This window comes from Canis lupus, chromosome 3 (genome assembly GCF_003254725.2).
Source record: "Canis lupus dingo isolate Sandy chromosome 3, ASM325472v2, whole genome shotgun sequence".
Classification (NCBI taxonomy): Eukaryota; Metazoa; Chordata; class Mammalia; order Carnivora; family Canidae; genus Canis; species Canis lupus.
Genome location: NC_064245.1, coordinates 71,187,890 through 71,211,179, shown reverse-complemented (window position 1 = coordinate 71,211,179; position 23,290 = coordinate 71,187,890). Strand labels below are relative to the sequence as shown.

Genomic DNA, 23,290 nt, shown 5'->3' with positions numbered 1-23,290 from the left:
AGGGCAATGAATCCAAGAATCTTGATTTTAGGTGAGCAGTAGTGAGGTCAAATCCACTTTGTACAAATAATGAAGTGACTTCCTTTATGGCCCTTTATATGCCTGCATTAGTTTGCTGTTGTTGCTGTAACAAGTTACCACCAACCTAGTGGCTCAAAACAATATTAAAGCTCTGGAGATTAGAAGTTTGAATTGAACTTCAGACTGAAAGGTTTTGTCAGGGCCGTATTCCTTCAGGAGGCTCCCAGGAGAATTCACTTCCTTGCCTTTTCCAGCTCCTAGAAGCTTCCTGCATTCTTATGCTCTCGTCCTCTATCATGAAAGCCAACATTGTAGCATCTTCAAATCTCTCTCTGACTCTGACACCTGCTTCTGTTGTCACATCTTCTCTAACTCTGATTCTCCTGCCTCCCTTTTTTCACTTATAAGGATGCTTGTGATTATATTAAGCCAAACTGGATGATCCAGGATACTTTCCCCCTTCACAAGATCCCAAACTTTACCACATCTGCAAATTCCCTTTTCCTTTTTGCCACGTAAGATAACATATACACACATCCCAGCGATTAGGAGATGGTCACTGAGACTGGGCTATCAGTCTGCCTACCAGAATCACCTATGAACTGCTTTGGAGACTGCTGGGGGAAAAGCAGACATTTCAGAATCAAACAGGCCTAAAGTCTAACCATTTTTCTGCTACTTTATGGCCACATAACTTTAGGCAGCTTGTTTAACTTCTTGGAACCTTGTTTCTTATACACAAACCGATTGCAATAACCCATTACTTGCCTTACAGATTCAGACCTAACAATAAACTACAATTCCCTTTCCCTTATTTTTTGGAAGGCATTCTTTTTATAACTGATGCTTTTTAAAAATATCTGTTTGTTTGTTTGTTTGCCCAAAAAAGCGCCCTGATGCAGAACGTGCATTGGAACCAAGTGGCCTCTCCTGTTCGCTCCCTGCTGCCATGTGACATGGCTCTCTCTGTTCTCTGCCATTACCCTGGAAGGCTTCATGGCCTGACAGCATGAGCTCCTGGCTTGTCCTTCACCAAATGTCATGGTTTAATTCACTTGTGAGCACTCCTTCCCTGGAGGACTGAAAGCAATCAGAGGACAGGATGGAGAAGGTCATAGCCATCCTCTGGCCCGAATGCAGTTTGCTCAGGTTTTCTGGGCTTTCCTCTGCTGGCCTCTGCCAAATCCTGCTCCCTTGGGCTCCCTGCAGGCTGGTGGGCACATTTCCTGACTTAAGCCCCCACCTTTGTTTCTGGCTTCCCTTTCTTTGCTACCCTTGGGTTATGACCTTGAATGAGGGGATGCTGTAGGAAGTACTCAGACAAACCTGAGCTGAGCTCCAGCATGATCACCTCCTGGCAGATAACTGGAGCTGTAAGTTTAAAGTATGTACCCCTCAGCAGTGAAGACTGAATATGGAGATGGTGTTGTCTGCCACATGGGACTGCTGAGAGAAACCGTGGCATATAAAGTGACACGTAAAGCAGAGTGTAGTATGTAGAGATGGATAGCGTGTGCAAAGACCCTTATGTACACATGGCAGGAATTCCATAAAAATCAGAACCCTCTCCCTTGTCTTTGGGGAAACAGAGGAGTCCTGAGAAGTAACATAAAGCCTGTGACATACAGTAGGTGTTCAAATGTATATTGGATGAAGTCTGAATGATTAGTTACCCCAGGTTGCAGGGAAGACGGATTCTAAGTAAAAAATCTGGACTCTTCTGACAATCACAGACCTTTTCCTTTATCTCTCCTCTTCCAAAGGGACTTCTTCAGCCACACTTCTTGAGTGTAGAGTATAGATTAAGATGTAGACTCTGGGACCAGACTACTGTGTTTAAATCATCAGCAGCATCACTTACCAGCTGTGACCCTGGGCAATCACCTAGCTCTCTGAGCCTTAGTTTTCTCATCTGTAAAATGAAGCTAAAATGGTATCTATGTCAAAGGTTGCTGTGACGCCTAAAAAGAGTTACTATACGTACAGTGCCCACAGTGGTCCTTGGCATGTAGTAAATCTCTGTAAATGGCAACTCTGCTTTTCCTTTCTTGCTTCTGCACAAAGGTGACTCTTTCCCTCCTTCTTCCCCATGATACTCCCTCCTAGTCTTGACAATTGTCTAGCCCTTTCTCACAGCAGAAAAGGATTTCTTGGAAAGCAGTGGGATTTCCATCACCAGTGGTATTTAAGCAAAGCCGGGGAGATGAGCTCCTAAAAATGTTGAAAGCAGATTCAGTCATAGAGGATTGACCTCAAGAGTTCTAACTCAAATTCTTGGATTCTCTGCTGTTTCTATGGGTTTAGTTACTCTGAATATTTGTGGAGCTTTTGAAGTCTAGGTGGTCTTAAACATGAAATTTCCTAGCCTGGGATATCCTTGGAATAGTATTTCCCAGGACAGATAGAAGTTTTCATTGAAAACCCTTGCAATGAAGCCTAGAGTTCTCCAGACCACAAGAGGAGTATTTGTGACAGAAATCTGTGCAGGATGTTCCAAGACAAAGGAGTAGGGAAGGAAGGATGGAGGATGGGGTGGATAGAAGAGAGAGAAAGTTTGTGTGTGTGTGTGTGTGTGTGGGGGGGGTTCTTACGTTCTTTATGGCCAGTACTCTCTCCCCTCCTATGATATATGCTTCTTGAAGGAAGGAGCTTTATAAATATTCATCACTATGTTCCCAGCACAGGAAAGGGACCTGCTAAATGCCCACCGAGCTCCAAGCCTGGCCAAACAGCAATAAGATCTGAGGCACTAGGTATCTGTTTCACTGCTCCTCTCTTGTTTCCTCATCTGCTCAGTGGGTGGTTTGTTCTAGGGTTGCAAGACAGAAATACAGAGACGTATCAGCTACTCTGAAGTCAGTATCCCTGGAGTTATCAGCCTATGTGTTCCAGCAGTCACAAGAACGAAAATGTGAATCTGGCTGTCTGTCTGGGACCCCAGAACTGGGGAAAGGCCTGGTGCTGAAGGGACAGCTCCCGGGATAGGGAGGGGTGAGGGTGAGGGTGCAAGGCCAGGCACTCAGGCTCCATTCTGCGGTCCCCACCGAGTCCCAGGTGCCGCCTGTCTGGACTCTCTGGCAGAGAAGGTCGGCAGCTGGTGATTCCATCCATCCAGAAAGAGCAGCTGGAGTTGCCATATCCCTGGAGACTCTTAGGACCCTCTGCCTGGTAATAATCATGGAGAAATGAGGGATGGTGTCTAGAGGAGGCACATGGAGCCCGGCCTTGAAAGAAGGATTGAGGGGAGCCCCAGAAGAATGACCCCAGGCACCCATGTCTTTCGCCTGGCCCAAGTCAGAGGAAGCCTGGGATCCTCGACTCCAAGCTGCCAGCACATCAAGGGTATGCTGTACCAGGGGTCGTGGGAGGTGACCCTAGAAAGAGAAATATTCCTGTCTGGGTGACTGACAAGTGTGTACCTATGTGTTCATCTGTCTCTGTGTGTTTTTCTCTGGAGTGTTCCTATTTAAGCTTCAGACTCTCCTGATTTCTGGTGTGCATTTCCACGTGGGTATCCTGACTGGGTTTGCCAGTGCATCTGCGTGGAGTCACCCTGTGAGTTTACCTTTGATAGGAGTGTGTGACAATCTCTCTGTTGCGTGAGTGTTGTAGGAGCAAGCACGGTGTGTGTGTGTGTGTGTGTGTGTGTGTGTCATTCGTTGGCGTGCAGGGGTGTATTTCTCTTGTCTGCCTGAGTGACTGTGGTCCTGGCATGTCCCTCTTGCCTTGCTGTCTCATCTTTCCCAGCACTCAGCACGCCGGGTACATCATACATGTGTTTGTTTCCTCCCTCCTCAGAATGTCAGCTCCCGGAGGGCAGGACTTGGTGTTATTTTGTTCACAGCACTGTCCCCAGTACCCACAGCGTGCTGGGCACCAGCGGGCGCTCAATATAACACTGTTGACTGAATGGTTGCTGCGTGCAACGTGTGAGTGTTTCTCCGGTTGTGCGATTAATTTCGGTGTGATGCTGGATTGGTGGGGTTGGGGGGACTATGAGAACTTCTGGCGTGGGTGTGTGTAATTGGCTCATAATACATACAAGCTTGTACGTGTGTGCAAAAGTGTCTACCATGTGACTGAATGAGCCTGCGTGTGCCTGGGAAGCCTGAGTGTAATCGACTCCCGTGTGCGTGTGTGCGCGCGCGCTAGCGTGTTGGTGCATTTCTCACGTGTGTTATGGCGTACTTGTCTGGCGTGCTGGTGCGAACCTGTGCGTGCCTGGGGGTGTGTGTGTGTGCGTGTGCACACTCGAGGCTCGCACTCCTCGCCCTCCGCGCGCCCCGCGCTCGGGCTGGGGGCGGGGAGCGGGGGTGTGGCCAGGGCACTGCGGCTCGGCTGCCCGCCCCCGGCGCTGCGGCTCGGGCGCGTCACCGGCCCGCCCCGCCCCGCCCCCGCCGCCCGCCCCGCCCCCCGGCCCTTTGTAGCCGGCCGCCCCGCGCGCTCGCCGCCGCCCGGAGGCCCCGCCCCGCCCCGCCCCGCCCCGCGCCCCGCCCCGCCGCGCGCCCCGCCCCGCCCCGCCCGCCCCGCCCCTCCCCGGGCCGCAGTCGCCGGGGCCGCCGCGGGCCCGCAGCGAGCGGGGAGCGCGGCGCACGGCGGTGGCCAGGGCGGCGGGCGGCGGGCGGCGGGCGGGCGGCCTCGCAGCGGCATGGCGGACCGGCGGCGCGCGTGGAACACGGAGGACGACCTGCCCGTGTACCTGGCGCGGCCGGGCAGCGCGGCGCAGACGCCTCGCCAGAAGTACGGCGGCATGTTCGCGGCGGTGGAGGGAGCCTACGAGAACAAGACCATCGACTTCGACGCCTACAGCGTGGGCCGCCGCGGCTCGGCGCGCACGCCTCGCAGCGCTGGCCGGCCCGACGCCGTGGGGCTGCCGGGGCCCGGCGGCAGCGAGGACACGGCCAGCGACGGGAGCGAGCTCTCGGGCTCGGCAGTCAGCTCGCCGGGCGAGCGCGAGGAGCGACCGCCCGCGCTGCGCATCCGTTGCCCCGCGCCCCGCGACCTGCCGCTCGGCCGGGACAATGGCCAGGTACCCTCAGGGCGCGCGCCGACCGGCGGGGGGGGGGGGGGCGGGACCCTCGGGGACGCCCGGGCCGCTGCCCTCGGGCTCGAGAGGGCCGCGGAAGGCCCCTCCCCCGCTCCATCCCACTGGAGGGCCCGAGCGGGGCTACCATTTGGTCGGGGTTGGTCAGCCCAGCCCGGGAGACTCCAAAGGGTCCTTCGCGATCCAGCCCCCTGCTGCTCTTCTGCAGAAAGGGGGAGCAAGGCTCTGAGCAGGAAAGTAAGTTGGCTACAGCTGCCACATGGACCCTTCAAAGCGAGGGGACCTCTGGGGTGAAGTTTAATCCAAGGAGCCCCGTTCTTTGCCTTTTGAAAAGAAGGGGAACTGCTTTCCGCATTAGTCCATTCATTTATTCACTCACTCATTAGTGATTATAGAGCCCCTACGGTGTACCAGGCTCTGGAAAAGGTTCAGTGAACCGCCTGTGGTCACACAGGTTAATGCTCAAAGAAGCCTTTCCTGTGTGCTCCCTCTGTGCTTTCTGGGGGGAAAGATTTGCTTAAAGATTTGGATGGGTCGGGCACATAGAACTAGAAACTGCTATCCCCAGGCACCGACATTTTCAGGGGATGCTGCTGAGTCGCCCAGCACGACGCCAGTGGGCTCCCTTCACAGAGCAAGTTGGAGGCAGAGCGGAGACTTGAACCCGGCTCTCCAGCTTCCTAGACTTGGAGGTTTTTACCCTCCGAAAGTGAAGGGGCGTCAGAGAGAGGGAATGCCAGGCCGTGGGCCCTATGGCTCTTCTCCCTTAAGCTAGAGGTCGCCAGGGAATTGGACGAAGATGGATGGGTAGACAGCACAGCTTTGGGATGTGTGCGTAAGGGTCGGGGTCAGATGCTAGAACAACGGAAGTTGGAGCACTTGAGGACCAGCGAGCTGTCAGCTTAGCCCAGAACTCGAAGTCTGAGCACTGCTCAGGTCCCAGCTCCCCCCCTCCCCCCAGTACATGCTGGGGTCCCGACTCAGCACACTGGCCCCACCCCAGGCCAGGGTGGGCGATAGATTCATGGTGAGAATCAAATCAGTTAATGCCGGTACTCAGTGAGCAATAAATGTTCGTTGTTGGATTTTACTATCATTTTTTATTGCCCCTTCTCCCCTTAAATACTATGAGAGGCATAAAGTGAGCGGGAGGAAGCAGAGCTCGATCCAGACGGAAATCTGGGAGGGCTTCCTGGAGGAGTGGGGGCTGGGCCGGCCTGCGGCTGCTTGGACGCAGTACGGGATCTCCTGCTCCCATCCTCGGGCTCTCGGCCTTCCGCCCCCGGAGCTCGGGAACTCTCCGTGGTCCTGAAGTCGGCGCCCTGAGAGGGGGAGGTCTACACTGATGGCGGTGGGGGTGGGGGGAGGTCAAGGGAGGGGGCTATCGGGAGTCATCTCCTTGTCCCTACCCCTTCTTATTCTCCCTGACCACTTGCTTCCCTCGTGGTCGACCCTGTTTGGGGTTCAGGCTTCTGAGCGCGAGCGGGAGACTTCAGGGCTGCGGATCCAGATGCCCGGGTCGGTACCGGTAACCCCTGTTTCCAGCCGAGGCCCTTTGCCCTCTTGAACCTCAGCTTCTCCACCTGTGAAATGGGGATGGCATTTTCCTCCCAGCCACCCACAAGGCGTGGTGGAGGATCAGGGAGGCGAGAGCGCTTTGTGCACGTCGGGAAGCTGTCTGGAAGCGCGTCCCTGCCGGAGCTACGGCCAGCGGCCCCGGAGCCAGCATCGCCCCCGGCTCTGCCTGCGACGGCTCCGCAGCCGCGCCTAGGCACTTGGGGGCGGTGGTCGCTTCACCTCTTCCACTCTTCCCTCTCCCCTTCTGGCCCTCTCTTCCCTTTCTCCATGGCTTCCCGGGGACTGGACAAAAGGCGGCGCCTGCGGCGCGCCTAGGGCTCCGGAAGCTCTGGAGGTTTGGGACTGCGGACACGAGGGGCTCACGGTCTCCCAAGGGGAAGCCTTTTACTTTCTGCGGACCAAGCGGCCACGGGGCTCGGGTTCCGGGGCGGGCTTCGCGGCTCCAGAGCTTTGCAGAGGGCACGGGGCGGGGGGTGGGGTGGGGGCGGGAGCGGGGGTCCTCCCCCCGCCCAGAAAGCTCTCTCCCGGTGAGGGAGGAGGAGTTTCTGCGGCGCAGGCGCAGCCTTTGCTGAGGCCGGAGGCCCCGCGACTGCGGCGCTTTGTACCCGGGAAGTCTGCATGGGAGCAGCGATCTGTGTGGCCAATCGCGGGCCGGTGCCCCTCCCCCGATACGCACGTGGTCTCGTCCCCAGCTCTGGAGCTTTCCTGCCCAGACTGACCCCCGGGGACGTCCTGGTGCGGAACCCAGGACTTAACCACGCTGAGGAAGGGAATGGGGGCGGCATGGGACCCGAGACTGGCAAATTCCGGTCATCAACGAGGATTTAAGACCCAGCTCAGCCCCCAGAGGCCAGGTTGAATGAACGAGTGCAGGAGAATGAGCTCTAGATAAGGGGTGCGGGAGGGAACCTGGCTTCCAGGAACTGTTCTGATTGTAGCTAACATACTTTGCACCTGAGATACCATTTTATTTCTGTAAGCCCCAACCAGTATACCCACCAGTATAAAGGAGGATATTATGGCCCCTAGGGCCCCTGGAATCCTAAATTGCTTCTCTTTTGCGAACCTACAAACCTATTTCAAGCCCAAAGCATCTCTGGCCTCCCGTCCTGGTCAGGGTGACTGGCCTCTAGGTGGCTGTGGAGGTAAGGACTTCAGGCCTCAGTTTGCAGAGTGGGGTTCCTCACCACCCCTAGGACACCCTCCCCCTGGGTGGCAACTTGAAAGTAAAGAAGATGGATCTTTTAAAAGATACTGTGAGTTTGTATTTTGCAGGCAGAAAGTGAATGGCAGAGAAGGTTAACATGTTATTCTGTCTGGAGATTTGGGGCGCCTTCCAGGATTGGGGGGCTTGCTAGGACTCCCCCTTCCCCCATTCCCTCTTTCTCCTTTCCTGTCTAGAAGTTTATCAAGCTATGCCCTGGCCTCCTGACCCCTCTCCCTAGAGCAACATATGGGTGGGGGTGCTGGGGCTGTGGTCCACTATACACTGGGAGGCAGGGCATCCTATTCTGTTGTCCCCCAGCCTGTCCTGGGGTCTGTGGGGACCTTAGTGCCAGTGGTCTGGCCCTCCAAACCATCACTGGTGGGGAAGACTGTGGGGGTGACTTGGTCCCCCCGTCCTCCACCCCACCAGCCAGGCTGTTGTGTGATGAGACCCTGCAGCAGGGGGTAGAGCGGGTCAGCCATTCATTAGGTTAGGGCCTTGTCTCTCCCATCCCTGCACTCTCATCCCTAACTGCCTGGCAGTAAGACTGCTGAGCCCTCGCGGAAGCTGGTTCAACGATGGCAGTGGGGAGGTGGCGGGAAAGGCTGTCTGGAGAGGCCGCTGACGAGGGGTCGGGGAGATGGGTAACCTTTTGTTTGGGGTTAGATGTTAAGGAAGGCGGTACAGCTTGAATAAAGGCTCGGAGTCCTCGGAGATGGAAAAGGCTTGATGCGTTCAGGGCGTGTGCACAGCGGACGGACAAGCGGACGAACGGAGGCCGCGGCGAGAGCGGCCGGAGGGGCCCGCCCCGCGCCCGCCCCGCGCCCGCCCCGCGCCCCGCGCCGCGCAGCTGTGGCGGGGAGGCCCGCAGATGCGGTGCTGCGCACCTGTGGCGCTGCGGCGGGCCCTGCTGCGCCGCGCCAGGCCGTCTCCCGCATTTCAAAGCACCCTGAGAACCAGACCTTCCCAATCGCGAGAGCGCGGCCGGGGCGCAGCCCAGGGCGTGCGCGCGGGGCGGGGGTCGGCGGGGCTGGGCGGCTCGGGGGGCGGGGGCGGAGTGCGGGGATCGGAAGGGAAGAGCTTCCTGGTTCGAGCCGAGAGGGGCGAATCGGGCTCGGCTCCGCGCCGCCGGGAGGAGCTGTCTGTAGCCCCCTCCTCCCGCCCTCGCCTCTCCCTCCTCCTCCCGCCCTCCGCACCGAGCCGGGAGGTGCTGCAGCCGGAGCGGCGGGCGCGCGGGCCGGGCAGCCGTGGGCGCCGAGCCTGCGTCCCTCTCTGCGTCCTCCCGGGCCTCTGCCACCGCGCCCGCGGGGAGCGGGGCCGCGGAGAGTCGGGCCGAGCGAACCACCGCCCCACGGGTCCGCCGGCCGGGCCGAGGGCGCCAGCGGGGCCATGTCTTACCAAGGCAAGAAGAGCATTCCGCACATCACGGTAAGCCGGGCCCCCGCCCCGCCCCGCCCCCGCCCCGCCGTTCTTTGTGGGGTGGGGGTGGTCGCCGCCGGGGTCGGGATCCGCGGGGGGACGGCGGGGGCGGCCCCCGAGGCTTCCTGCGTGGCGGCGGGTGGGGCGGGGCCGGTCTCGGCTCTGCGGCCCCCTCCCCCCAGCCTCTGGGGACAATGGTGGCGACGGGGGGAGCCCCGCATGGCTAGGCGGGGCCGGAGCCTCGGGCCCCTCTCCCCGCGGGCTCGCCGCTCCCCCCCCGCCCCAGCCCACGGGAAGTGCAGCAGGATGGCGTGGACCGGGAGGATGCGGAGCTGAACAAAAGAGGGAGGGGCGCGGGGGCCGGACCCCTCCCTCGGGCCGGGGAGCGGGGATGGGCGGGGAGGCCGAGCGTCCTGCGCCTGGCCTGCGCCCCGCCGGCCCCGGCACCTCGCAGCCGAGTTCCTCCCCTGCGGGAGGAAGCGAAAATACGGTCCTCCGCCTCCCGCTCCCCGCCCGCCCGTACCGACGGAGTGGAAGTCTGGGCCGAGGGACTGCGCCATCATGGAGCGCCCCTCCCACTCTCACCGCAGCTAAAAATAAACCTACTGGGGTGGCCTTGGCAGCTGTGGCCTCAGAAGGGTTAACGCTGGGGGGTAGGAGGGTGGTGGGGGCTGAGCCGTCCGTCGTCCCTGGGTGTGGCCGGAAACAAAGGATCCCTGCTTTGTCTCGGTGGGGAGCTGAGGGCTGAGGGCGCAGAGATGGGGAGACCTGGCCTCCACCCCATTCCCTCCCTGGCACCCGAGTTGAGCCAAACCAGCCCTGAAGGATGTGGCTCACAGGCGCTAGGGAAGCCTCTGGGCCTTTGGTGGCCGGTGCTGGAGTGGGCAGGTGCTGGGAGGTGGGATTCTGCGTGTGCCCTAATTCTCCAGCATGACACCTGAGGTTTGAGGACAGGAGACCCAGCATACTTATTTATCCAGAATCCTGGCTTTGGGAGCCCCAAGGGAGCCCCATGCCTTCCCATGGGAAGGGAGCCCCATGCCTTCCCATGGGAAGGCAGCCCTGGGTGGGGGAGGGAGCTGACATTTCCCAGTTGCCTGCCCAGTCTATGGTAAATCCTCTTTTGAGTCTTCATAGTAAATCCTTTGAAGGAAGCATTGTCTACCTCCCAGAGGCTGGAGCACTGGCTGGGGCGTAAGTGAGAGGCAGGTTGAGACAGAGCTCCCCTACCCCCCACCCATGTGCCTCCTCTCCAACTGTGGGCTGAGTCTTCCCTTGGGAAACCCCTCCTGGGCCCAGCTTCAGGTCTTGCCAACAGACCTTTGCTGAGGTCCTGTCTCGAGGTGGGACCCCTGAGGGTAGAGACTATCTCTAACCCATCGTAATCCCTGCCTTCTGAGATGTGAGGGTATGAGTGACCAGTCCTAGAACACTCTGGTTGCCTAAGAATCAACAGAAGAGGTGTGGTTGCCCCAGGCAAGGCAGTGCAGGAGGAAAGTGGGTTTTGTTTGAGCAGGTCCCTGCCTTGTGACTCTCTAACCTTGCCTCCTCAGGGGAACCAGGGCAAGTGATGGGAGTGGGGGTGATGCAGTGACTGATGAGTCTGGAGCCTTGGGTCCCATTGTGGCTGTGGCCCATGGCACCTGTGTCCCCCTCTCAGGACCCCAGTTTCCAAGAAGGCGAATTGGCCCAGTGGTGTTTGAGGCAGGTGTGTAAGAATGGTGTCGTAGACTTGAACAGCTGTCAGTGTCAACAGACATAGCAGCCACTCTGCCCTCCTGCTGCGACCCTCTGGAACCGAGATGGCTGCCCAGGCTTTTGCACCAAACGGATCTGGGTCCTCATCCTCCCTCTGCCACCTCCTAGCCTCTGCACTGTGATATCCCCAGTGGGCCAACACTGGCCGATTCCCAGGACCAACAAACATCCAAGAGGACTCTGGCAAAGCACTTAGTGTGTGTTAGGTGCGTAATGAGGGCAGTAGAACTGGTGGCTGACTCTGCTGCTTTAGTCTTTGTGCGAAGCCAGTAGTCAACCTGTGTGTAGAAGAGGACCAAATAGAGTGGTTGTAGCAGCTTCAATAGCATGGACAAGTGGGGATGAGATGCTGAAAAGTATACTTAATTCCTGGGAAGGAGGCTCTTGAGCATTTGTGTTTCATTTGGTCCACATAAGCCCACTCCACCCAGAAAGATTTGTGGTTTAAAGAAACAGCAAAACAGAAAGGATGGACTTGGATTAAGCTCCTTTATAGGACCCTCAGCTTCTGAGGGGATCTTTTGCTGATAATGTACGTGTCGTGACAGGAACCAGAGTGCCATTACATGCGTGGAAGGGTGCTGTGGCTTTCCAAATGCTGCACCCTTCGTTTGTGCTCATTTGGTAAGGTCATAATAAGCACTGCTCTGTGCTGGGCACTGTGCTGGCTGCTAGGGAAAGTTGGAATGAAGTGGGTTTGTGCGTTCCTTCCCAGAGTTTGACAAAGATCAACATTTCTGCCTGAAGTTGCATCCAAGTGTGGGAGGTGTCCTAAGAGGACACATAGGAGGCTGGTGGAAAGTAGAGCAGGGACACCCACCCCAGTCCTGGAGGGAGGTTGGGGAGGAGGGGAGGTTCTGTGTGAGTGGAGCAGCCCAGAGGCAAATGAGTGTGGGGTGGTGGAGAAACTGAAGGCAAGTCAGCATTATGGGAACCCAACCTCTGCTTCCAAATGTGGCTGCTCTGTGCAATGAGAGCAATCCTAGATGGTTTTGGCAGCCATGGTGTGCTTGGCCTGTGGAGAGACTTTGGGGGTTGAAAAGAACCAAGATACAACTCTCAGCGCATCTCCACCTGCTCAGTGTTGGGTCACTCTGTGCCCCTGTGAGCCTCAGCGTTGTCGGAACAATCAGGATAAGGTCCCAGATCAGCCAGAGCATCCGGAGATAGGGCAGAGGGTTTTTGAGCAGAAGAGAAGGGACATTCCAGGTGGGGCACGGCTGAGTTAGGAAAATATCCCACCCGTGTTGACTGTGATGGGGCACCTTTCCTTCCATTTTCCACCTCGGCCTTTTTGTGAGATAAGAGAGTACCCGACAGAGAGGAGCGAAAAAGCAGAAACACTTAGCTTCAGCCCCTAAGGATTGTTTAAAATATTTACAAAGCTCTCTTTCATGTGTGGCTTTTTAAAAAATTAATGGCACAGCCAGGGATTAACTTAGCTAAAGCTGTTTCTGGAGCCCACTGCAGTGGTAAAGTGTTAGAACATCCTGGGCGTGGCTCTGAGCAAACAAAGGCACATGGCTTCCTGGCCCTGCAGAAGCTCTAGGCTCCCAGCAGAGCCACCGGAGGGGGAGGTCTGCTCAGTTGTGGGAGGAGACCAGAGTGTCCACCACAATGGCGAAGCAATATTATTATTAAAAGTAGGACCTCACAAGTACCGATCATTTGTGGGTTTGCAGGCTGTTACAGCATTCGACATGACCTCTGTGATCTCTCACTTGGTTTTCAGAGCAGTCCTATGAGGGAGACAGGCTAGTGATATCATGCCTGTTCCCCAAACAGTAAGTGAAGGTTCACAGAGACTTCAGTAGCACGTAAAAGTTCTTGCAGTGGCCTGTGAAGGAAGGAAGAGCCAGATGCAAGCAGAGCGGGTAGGAGGGCTGGTCTGCCTGTGATGAAAATTACTATCTGATTGAAATCTGTGTGCATCTGTGTGCGAGCGTGTGTTCCATCAAACCATGAAGCTGAGCAGGGGAGAAAGATCCGTAAGTGAAACTCATATCAGACTCACGTAGTCTCTAATGTGCAAATATGCAAAACACATGTGAGGCCTGTTACACTTCTTCCTGAGGATGACATTCAGTTTATTTACCAGCCCCCGCCCCGTTTTTTACACAAAGGGTTTGAGATGCCCACAGTAATTTGTCACGCACATAGTGAAATCATGTGGTATACCAGAGCTGAGGATTGAGGAAGAGCTGGGAATAGACCTGCCAGTGTTTCAGGTCACCAGAGGTGTGCAGCTGGATGTCTGCTACTGATTCAGAGCGTCTGTCATCCAGGGCAGAGAAGCAAACACCCTCAGTTATGTCAAGTTTATGACCAGAGAGGGGGAAGTGGGCCATATTCCTAGGGGAAAAATTATTTTGTTTAAATTCTTTTTTAAAATTTTTTTAAAGATTTTATTTATTTATTCATGAGAGACCAGAGAGAGGCAGAGACACAGGCAAAGGGAGAAGCAGGCTCCCTATTGGGAGCCTGATGCAGGACTCGATCCCAGGACCCCGGGATCAGGCCCTGAGCTGAAGGCAGATGCTCAACCGCTAAGCCACCCAGGTGCCCCTAAATTAAATTCTTAAAAAACATTTCAGAGAGGGTAAACATGATAATTATTAGGACTTCTTCTAAAACCTAGCTATGCTAACTTAGCCCTGCATGTCTCTTTCTCGTGGTGAACTTGGCCAAGACTGAATATATGGAACACACGTGACAGGACATATGTGAATGTGCCTGGCACATTGCAGTGGCTGACAGATGATCGTTTCTTTCTCCAAACCAGGCTCCCTCTTTGAGGATACGAAAACTCAGAATGGCAGGTGAGCAGGCACGTGTTCACCACGTTTCTGTTCTGTTCTTGGAAGAGTGCAAGGTGTGACGGCAGCTAAAAATACATATTTCATGATCCGTGACCTTAACAAGCTTACCGCCTAAGGGACAAAGTATACACACAGCAATTAAGAATGACAGAGCACAGGTGTTAGAGGGGCTTGAGGAGGGGACTCAGTGTTGGTGGATGCTCTAGGAGGTGGCTTCCTGGGACTTAGGGGGGGCAGCACGAGCTAGATGTTGAAGGATTTGATTGGTGGAAACATGGGAAGAGCTTGCAAGGCAGGTAGAACAGCCTATACAAGACTTGGGCTGGGGGATGAATATGGTCAGAATATGAATATAATTAGAAGCAGATGGATCAAGGGGTGAGGAACGTGAAATAAATGGGAAGGGGTGCAGGTATGGGGGGATTCTGTAACACTTTGGAAGCTGGGTAGAATGTACCCAATGTGATGGAAATAGCATATGGTTCTAAGTCCGGCTGAAATGCCAGTAGGATATTTGATCTTAGGCAAGTCACTTCCTTTCCCTGGGCTTCAGATTCCTATTCTTTTCTTTTTTAAAGATTGTATTGGGGATCCCTGGGTGGCGCAGCGGTTTGGCGCCTGCCTTTGGCCCAGGGCGCGATCCTGGAGACCCGGGATCGAATCCCACGTCGGGCTCCCGGTGCATGGAGCCTGCTTCTCCCTCTGCCTGTGTCTCTGCCTCTCTCTCTCACTGTGTGCCTATCATAAATAAATAATAAAAAAAAAATTAAAAAAAAAAAAAAGATTGTATTTATTTGAGGGGAGGGGGAGAGAGCACAGAGAGAGAGAGAAAGAGAGCATGCACAAGCAGGGGGAGGAGCAGACTGCCTTGAGAACGGAGTCCAGCATGGGGCTCAACCTCATGACCCTCCTGAGATCATGACCTGAACCGAAACTGAGATTCAAAAAAAAAAAAAGAAAAATTTTAGATTCAGATGCTAACCAGCTAAGCCACCCAGGTGCCCCTGGATTCCTTTTCTTTATAGAGTTGGAGTAGGTGATTAATTCCAAGTTTAGGACCCTCTGAGTTTATTTTGGGTGGGCAATAGGAAGCCACTGGAAGTTTGTGAGCTAGGAGGCTGGTATGATAAAGGCAGCATGTAAGAGTGTGGATTCTGAAACCAGATAATTTGGGTTTGGGTTCTAGCTGTTCCACTGACTAGCTGTGTCTTATTCTGTCTATGCACCAATTTTCCTTTGTAAAATGGGATTAATAATATTGCATAGGATTTTTTTTTATTGAGAATTAAATAACGTACTGTGTGTAAGATGCTTAGACTAGTGCCTGCACATGGTATATCCTCTATAGGTTAGTTACTATTATTCTTATTGTGGGAAGACATATTAGTCAGCTTTGTTCTGTAGCAAACAACCACCAAGTCTGGTTTTCAACACATTGAATTCTTGTTCACGCTATATGAGGGCTTTGGATTGGCTGTAGCTTTACCCCTCAGTGCTGGTGAACAATGGGTCTGTTCTTTGTATTTCTTCACTTTGAGACTCAGGCAGAAGGAGTAGAAGAGGGAGGCACAAGAGATTGGTAGCAACCTGAAATGCCTTTAAGAACTTGTGCTCAATTATGGCTTATAGTCACATGGCCAAAGCAAGTCACAGGATCCAGACCTAAATCAATGGAAAGAAGCCTGATGATGAACTTTCTTAAGGAGATGTGAAGATTAAGTGTGAAAGTTATGAAAAAAAATTATGCCATGTAAGAGTTACTAATACCTGTTAGGGCTAAGATGAGGTATTCAGGAAGTGTATGAGGTGAGTTTGGAATAAAAGGCTTGCACTGGTTCATAGGTTGAATTAAGTTGGGAATGAGCACCAAGCTGAGCTGTCTCAGTGGGCAGTTGGAACTCCAGATTGGTACAGGGGTGGGGGTTGAGAGCCAAGGGCCAGATACAGAGATTAGGAAGCACTAGTAGAAGATATGAAATGTGAGATATTCAAGCAATCAGTGGTTCTCAGCCCATGTGCTGTGAGCAGACTGGTGTATTAAAAAAAATCCTCTGCAGATGTGCTGCTAAATTTTGATCAGCATTTAAAGTTTATATTTTTTTGCAACCAAATCTACAAATTGTCCTAGTAACATGTATCAAGTGGAATCCTAGGCACTCACAACAAGCAGGGAGGTATTGAATGAGTCTAATTTGTGTGTGTCTGTGAATCAAAGGAGGTTCCTGCCCTTGGAAGAAAGCATCAAGAGGACTTTGCCCTTGAGCATATAAAAGGACACGGTCAGGGCAGTGGACAGTTCCCTGGTGCTGAAGTGTAAGCAGGGGAGCCATTGAAGCCCTCCTGAGATAAGCAGTCACGCCCTAGTAGGGATGGCATGTGAATGAATGCTGTCTTAGTGTTGTGTGTAGGTCTTTAATTACTTTAAGAACGGTGCAGTTTTTTATACTGCTTGAACATGTGTTCTGAACACAGGTTGAGATCCCTTACCCTGGAGAGATGCAATGATGAAATCCTAACTTTGCTCTGAGAAAAGACAACTCTGAATTGGTGTTGGTGGCTTTAGGAGGAGTGGGATCCAGGGTGTTTCATAGAAACACTGGTCTACAAAACTAAAGCAAGCAAGTAAAAGGAAGAAAGTGATGGCTGTGGACATATGAAGCTGCTGCTCCTCACTTCCTTGGGCCTGTGCCGGGCACCTGGAACATTCTCCCTGACCAGGCTTACCCTCTCTGGCCCTTTGCTCTTGTATAAGCTGTGCCCATTCTCCATGGAGGATCTTCCCCCCAGGGGCTGGGGAGTGTGAACACTCCCATGTCAGTGACTTTGGTTTGTCTATTTGATTAAACCCTGGAAGGCTGGAACAGCATCTCATTCTCTTTGGCATCTCAGGAGTGCACTTGCACACTGGTGACTCACGGAGAGGCTTCATACTGCGTGGGCAGATGAATGAAACCAGGTTGCAAACGGTGTAGCTTTGCTGAGTGAGGTTTTAGCCACTCCTGCATTTGACTTTCCTTAACAAATATCCTATCTGTGTATTTAGTATTTAGGTAGTTACCATCCAGAAGATGATGAGGGAGGCGTGAAGAGTTTTTGGAGCTCAAAAAAACAAAGGGCCTCCCAAGTGGTACTTTGTCAGCAGGGAGAGAACAGAGCTGATCCTTTAATGGGATTCATTGCATTTCCCACTGAAAAGCAAGATTTTACAATAAGGGCCATCTGTATTAGTTGGAGCATTATAGCACACATATCCCCTAGGCCTTGACTGAATAATGACTTGGGGTCAGTTCCATGCCTCAGTGGGTCTGATACAGAACCGTATAGAACAAATAGATAGCTGTTTTAGATTTTGTACCTGTTCCCAAATTATGCTGCCCTGTATTTTGTACCATACCATAACCCTTAGGGCTGAAGTCCTAATAATATCTCAGCAAATATTTGATTTATACAACCTTAAAGTCAAAAGGAACCTTCTAAGTTACGTAAAATGTTCAGTGTTTGTATAGTTAAGAAAGCAGGAAGTAGCGTCTGTTGCTTCTCCCTGACACCCCCATCTCTACTGTAGGAATTCAAATTCTCCTTGCATACCTCTAATGACAGGGAGATCACTACTTTATTCAGCAGCTTGCTTTATTCTTTTTTTTTAATGAATTAATTAATTTATTTATTTATGATAGTCACACACACAGAGAGAGAGAGGCAGAGACATAGGCAGAGGGAGAAGCAGGCTCCATGCAGGGAGCCCGATGTGGGACTCAATCCCGGGTCTCCAGGATCGTGCCCTGGGCCAAAGGCAGGCGCCAAACCGCTGCGCCACCCAGGGATCCCAGCTTGCTTTATTCTTGCGTGTTGTTGGAAACCTCTTGTGTGTGTGGACTGACAGTCTGTCTCTTGCTCTACTTGTCCCCAGAGTTTTCAAAGGTCTCCTTTTCTTCCACATGGACATTCTTGGAGGCTTCAGAAGGGATTTCTCAGGCATTTCTCATTACCCAAGACCCTCTCTTTCCCAGAATGGCCCCAGTGCTCTATTTGTCATGGAGCACACCTTACAGGTGTAATGTTAGGATTTTTCGTTTCTTGTTCTTCCTTTCATTTTCTTCTTTTCTCTTTTGCTGTCCTTTATTTCCGGGCATGCAGAACAACATAGATTCAAAATAGAACTTTAATCATTGGGCACTTTTCAAACTGGCTTAAAAACTTTTTAGGGTAATAGACATCTTTGAGAAGATATTGAAAGCAATGGAAACTTTTTCCTGCTTCCTCAATGCTTGGACATAGGACATTTGGCATAAAATATTGGACTACATAGATATACATTCAGCATATGAAATGTACAGAGGGCTTTTACACATTATCTTTAGTAATCCTGTGAGTTGGTACTTTGATTAATTGTTTACAGATGAGGAGATGGAAGCAGAGAGGTTAAGTATCTTGTCCCAGGTCACTCAGCCAAGAAGCAGTGTAGGAATAAGCTGTAGTCTCTGTGAAGGATCTCACAGTCTCATGGGAGAAATAGACAAAAATGAACTGGAAGATGAAACATCATGAAGCAATACTAACCATGCAGTGTGTGCCTCATGTTGTGGGAACTGCAAGGGGTGACCACATGTTCCTGAGGTTAGGACACTGGGCTCACAGGGTGAGTTGGAAATCAGTGTGTAGAGCAGGTTTGGCAGGAAGGTCATAGGAAGGTATGGGGGTGTGAAGTTGCAATTAGGGAGCCAGTGTGTGGTGAGTAGCAGAATGTGGGAACACAAGGCTGGGGGATGGGAGGGGTCAGACAAGAAATTACCCAGGAGTGTGTCCTTTGTCCTGTGCATGAGGACAGGCTGATGAAAGGTTTAAAGGGGAGGCGTGACATGGTTGCATTTGTGTTTCAGAAAGGTCACTGGCTGTCATGTGGAGGGAACGAGACAGGCAGTAGGGAGACAGGTGGCGAGGGCTGAATTGGGACAGGTGCAGTGGGAGGTGGAATTAGCAGGTGCATGTAAGGACTTTCTGGGCCAGATACAACAAGATCAAGGAAAGGGTTGGGTCTGAAGTGAGAATTTAGAGAAGAGTCAAAGATAAAACTGAACATCTCCATGAGATCTAACTCTCCATGTTGCAAAGGTTTAAAACCAAAACCAAAAACAGGCACAGGTCTAAGTGCTTGTCCACGTGTTAATTCATTTGTCTTTCAAAAGAGCTCTCTGCATTACTGGTGGGAAAGTGACACAGGCTGAGGAGAACTTGCCTGGGGCACAGGCTTTGTAAGGGTGGGCCAGGTCAGAGCTCAGGCAGTCTGCTTGGCACCCAGCAGGCCACTCTGCCTCTTTGTCAAATGAGATAATGGGCGTGAAAGCATCTGGCTTACAGGAGACTCTGCATTTAACATCTACCCACCAGAGAGCTCTTAACAACTTTTAGAGCCCTTTAATCTGCCTTACTCCCTTCTGGCCACAATGGCCAATCCTATCAGGAGGGCAGGTGAGCATATGGCATCAGGTTTGTGCTTAATAAATAGCTAAATGGGTATATGTGGTTGGTTCTTGCTTGTTCCCATTTTGTAGAGGTGGGAACTAAGGCTCAGACATGTTAACCAGGTATAGTGAAGAGAACACAGGATAACCACTTGGGAGCAATGCGGCTGTCATTTTGTAGGTACTGGGAAGAACTAGGTTCAAATCTGGCAGCACCAACTCCTGGCTGTGTAACCTCGAGAGATTACTTCACTTCTCTGAGCTTCCTTGCTTGTAGCATTCATACCCACTTCTTTTTTTATTTCTATTTTATTTACCTTTTTTTTTTTGAGAAAGAGAGAGTGTGGGTGGGTGGTGGGGGGCCACAGAAGGAGAGGGAGAGAGACAATCTTAAGCTGGCTCCATATCCAGCAAAGGGCCCGGAGATCATGACCTGAACCATGATCAAGGGTCAAACACTCAACCAACTGAGCCACTCAGGCACCCCAATCCTATCCACTTCTTCAGGTGACTTAATTAAAAATGAAAACCCATGTAATACAGAAACAATACTTAGTATGCACTTAGGAATGTGATTTCCTTAAAGATAAAGGATTTCTGTTCAGATTGCTTTGTATGAGGTAAAAAGCAGATACAAGGCAGCACGGAAATGGGTTTCAACATAGAAACAGATGTAGCTAGCGTCATCCTCCTATGGGCAGCCCGAAGCCCCTGTCCACTCCTGGGGTCATCATACAGCTGTGTTATTTTAAACCCAGATGTTTTGTCCACAGGGGATTATTTCCTGAATGTCTGCTGGTATCGTGGGACCTGAGGTCTTACTGTTAAAACTGCAGTTGTCATGGAAACGGGGCTGAGCTTCCAGAGAAGCTGTGTAATCCATGGGGACTACTGGTATTTCTAATTCATGAAGGAGGAAGATGCTGCTGTGCTCTCTGCCCATGCGAGGGGAGAACAAATGTGTGTTAATTAGATTGGTCTCAGGCCTGTTGCCACTTCCAGGGCTGCCTTCCTGGAAAGTGTGGCAGAGGGCTGCAGGTTGACAGGCTGTCCCCTGAGGCAAAAGCAAAGGCAAATGTGCTGGTTTTCTGTGAATAAATAGGATGTACAGCTGCACGGTATGGCAGTACTTGCTGCTGCAGGGAGGTCGAATGGGAGATCTACAAGGGGAGCCTGGGAGGAAGGGGATTCTGGTTATTAAAGGTAGGAACTGAGTCATGGAATTCTGAAGTATTTGAGCTAGGAAATCCCTCAGATGGCTCTCAACACAGAATCTTAATGGTGTTATCAGTTCACTTTGATACACTAATGCCACATCACAAACAACCTTGTAATTCTGACTTATAGCCCCAAATACTTATTTATTGCTTATAGGTCTGTGGGTGGCAGAGGCTTAGCAGAGCTCAGCTAGATTTGTCTTCAGGCTTCTTCATGTGTTCTCCTCATGTCACCTCTTTCTGAGACTCAGAATGAAGGAGGCTTCATCTTGGGTCACGTAGTTTTCAAGGTGGAGAGTGGACTGTCAAGATCGAGTTGAGTCCCACCTGCTTCTTAAAGCTTGTGCTCAGACTGGTGTGCTCACATTCACTCTAATTCTGTTGGTCAAAGCAAGTCATACGGGTGTCCCCTCAGCTGGTGGGGCAGGAGAGCACTGCACCTACATTGGAGCATGGCAAGAGTGGGGCAGCAGGAAGAATTGTAAAACAGATAGCACAACCCACCACATAGGGTCTACATCAAGATTATCTGGAAATGTTTGTTAGTAACATAAATTCTTGGCCCTAGCTACATTGGGGTTAAGTGAAAATCTTGACAAAAGTACATGGATTGGAATTTTAGCAGGAAGTCCCAGTGGATTTTGAGGATCATTTAGGCTCAGGTGCCATGTTATAAATTGTACATGCATGAATGAGGCATGCCTACCTGTCCTGTTGAATGTTTGAGTTGTAGACATAAGCTTCAATATTAGTGGTTTGTAGAGTCTGAAGGACTGGTAACTTTCAAAATTTACCTTGACATTTCTTTTGTCTTAAGAGAGTGCAGTTCGATGCATGGTCAAGCACATCAAAATGAGGATTCCCTGATCTTTTTGAGACTCATTTCCATGCTAACCCTTTGGAGGAAGGTATTCTTCATTTTCCTTCCCAGGAGTGACTGGTCATTTAGTTACTCTGATTTAGAATATTAGTGAAGGATTGTGCATTAGTGAAGCATTAAAGGAGAGGGACCACCCTCCAACTTCCTGGAGTGGAGGAATTAAAGTATAGAAAGGGTGGTACTAAGCCTTAGTACTAAGGTAACCAATTTACATACATTGTGAAACATAGGTCCTCTGTTTTTGTTCTCTAGGAATGTAAAGATTACAAAATGTAAAGATTACAGAATAACAGTGAGCCAGGAAAGAAGCGCAGTAAAACTACAAAGCTCGATGAGGGAGAGGGATCTTTAGCATCCCGGGGTTTGGAGAAACCTTGCTGTCCTAATGCTCTGTGATGTTTCAGGACCACGGACAGCACACCACTTCCACTCTCCATTCCTTATTTGATGCCTAAAACCTGGAACTTTGAAATCACCATGTATGTTTATACTATTTATTTTGCTAGAATGCACCACTTCTTCCCCTTTCTTTGGCTTCTTGAACTTCTCATATTACAGAACCCAGCTCAAATGTCCCCTCCTTGATGACATAGGCACTGTCTTTCCCTGTCACTGTAATAACAGCTTTGGTTTTCCGCTGTTTTCCAGATAGTCAGGGTTACTAAACTAGTGATTTTTGGGTAAGTGTTGATTTGATTAGAACTGCACCTCTCTTTTCTTCCAAATCCCCCTAGTTCTTAATGGGTTTTCCATCCTCCTGACTTCACGGTGGAGACGACAGATATTATTCCCACCAACCAGGAGGGAGAATGCAGAATGCAGGGAGGCTTAATGCTTCACTCAGGGATAGACAATGATGCAAAAATTTCACTGACCCAGACCTCCCCTCTGAGCAGAGGCTGACTGTTGTTTACTCTGCTGCTATATGGATAAGGATGTCTGAAGCTTTAAGGGCTAATTTTTGTAAGCAGCACTCAACATAGTACTTAGTGTTTGTGAAGAGGTTGAAGGCGTCCTGCCAACACCAGCTCTCTCCCAGTTGGGGCTGGATGGAAGATGATAGTGGGTTTGCATACAAGCCTTCCCTGGGCTTCTCCTCTGACTCACAGGACCTTTGGTAGGGGCGTAATTATTGTCCAGAACCAAGGTTTAGGTGGGCCCCTCCTGAGGAGCTTTTAGCATCATCCATGTTGTGCTGGCTTTGCATTAAGTCAGCTTCTCTTCTGCAGGCAGCAGGCTTAGGCTTTCAGAGAATTTTTAAAGGCAGGAAAAAAGATTTCTGATGTGTCCATCTGCTCTTTTCTCCTGTTCCCTGTCTCTCTCCCCACCTCTGCTTCCTCCCTTCCATTCTTTCCTCTTGTCCATTTCTCTCCATCTTTATTTCCTACTCCTATCTTCTCCTTCTCCCTTCCTCCCTTTTTTTAAAACATTCTTTTCTTTTTCCTTCCCTTCTCCTTGCCTCCTGTATGTCATTCCCTCTCCTGCTGCTTTCAGTACACATTTACTGAACATCCCTGACTGGTTCCTTGGGATCTAGAGATGACTTACCCCAGGCACTACTGGCCACAAAAGGATGTCCAGCCCTGCAGGAGATGGACACGTGAACAATGATCTTGACTGTGCTCAGTGTTATGGCAAAGGGGTGTTCAAGGGGCAGTGAGATATGGGGGCTCCCCACAGTCTCTGCTGGGAGGAGTCAGTTACTACCAGAAGGATGTACTATCCACCCCCTCCCTGAAATTACTATCATATAGAGAGTTTGGTATTTTGCTTTTTCACCTAATATTTTATTTTCCAGAACTTCCATCTGTCCTTAAAAATTTCTGAGAAATATTTTAGTTGATGAATGATGCTTCATTAGTGGTGTAGTTATATGATTGTAATT

At 51.6% G+C, this 23,290-nt stretch overlaps 1 protein-coding gene and 1 long non-coding RNA gene across 6 annotated transcripts in view; one reads left to right on the top strand and one right to left on the bottom strand.

Moving 5' to 3' along the window:
* Positions 1 to 3,279: 3,279 nt before the first annotated feature.
* The window catches only part of CRMP1 (collapsin response mediator protein 1), a 74,236-nt gene continuing 54,225 nt past the window's right edge, over positions 3,280 to 23,290 (top strand). Inside the window, exon 1 of one of the 5 annotated variants that reach the window (XM_049108637.1) lies at positions 3,280 to 3,363. In XM_049108637.1, the coding sequence (XP_048964594.1) occupies positions 3,295 to 3,363 (69 nt within the window). In that variant the 5' untranslated portion in view covers positions 3,280 to 3,294. Of the gene's footprint in view, positions 3,364 to 4,650; positions 5,051 to 9,086; positions 9,279 to 12,658; positions 12,902 to 12,973; positions 13,016 to 23,290 lie in introns of those variants that run through there. The other 4 variants (XM_025437546.3, XM_025437547.3, XM_025437548.3 and 1 more) reach the window with 4 other exon arrangements.
* On the bottom strand, positions 6,158 to 9,536 carry LOC118354283 (uncharacterized). The gene is made up of 3 exons (XR_004814506.2): positions 9,249 to 9,536; positions 6,475 to 6,648; positions 6,158 to 6,387 (listed from the first exon to the last, which is right to left on the bottom strand). It is a non-coding gene; the product is annotated as an uncharacterized LOC118354283 (long non-coding RNA).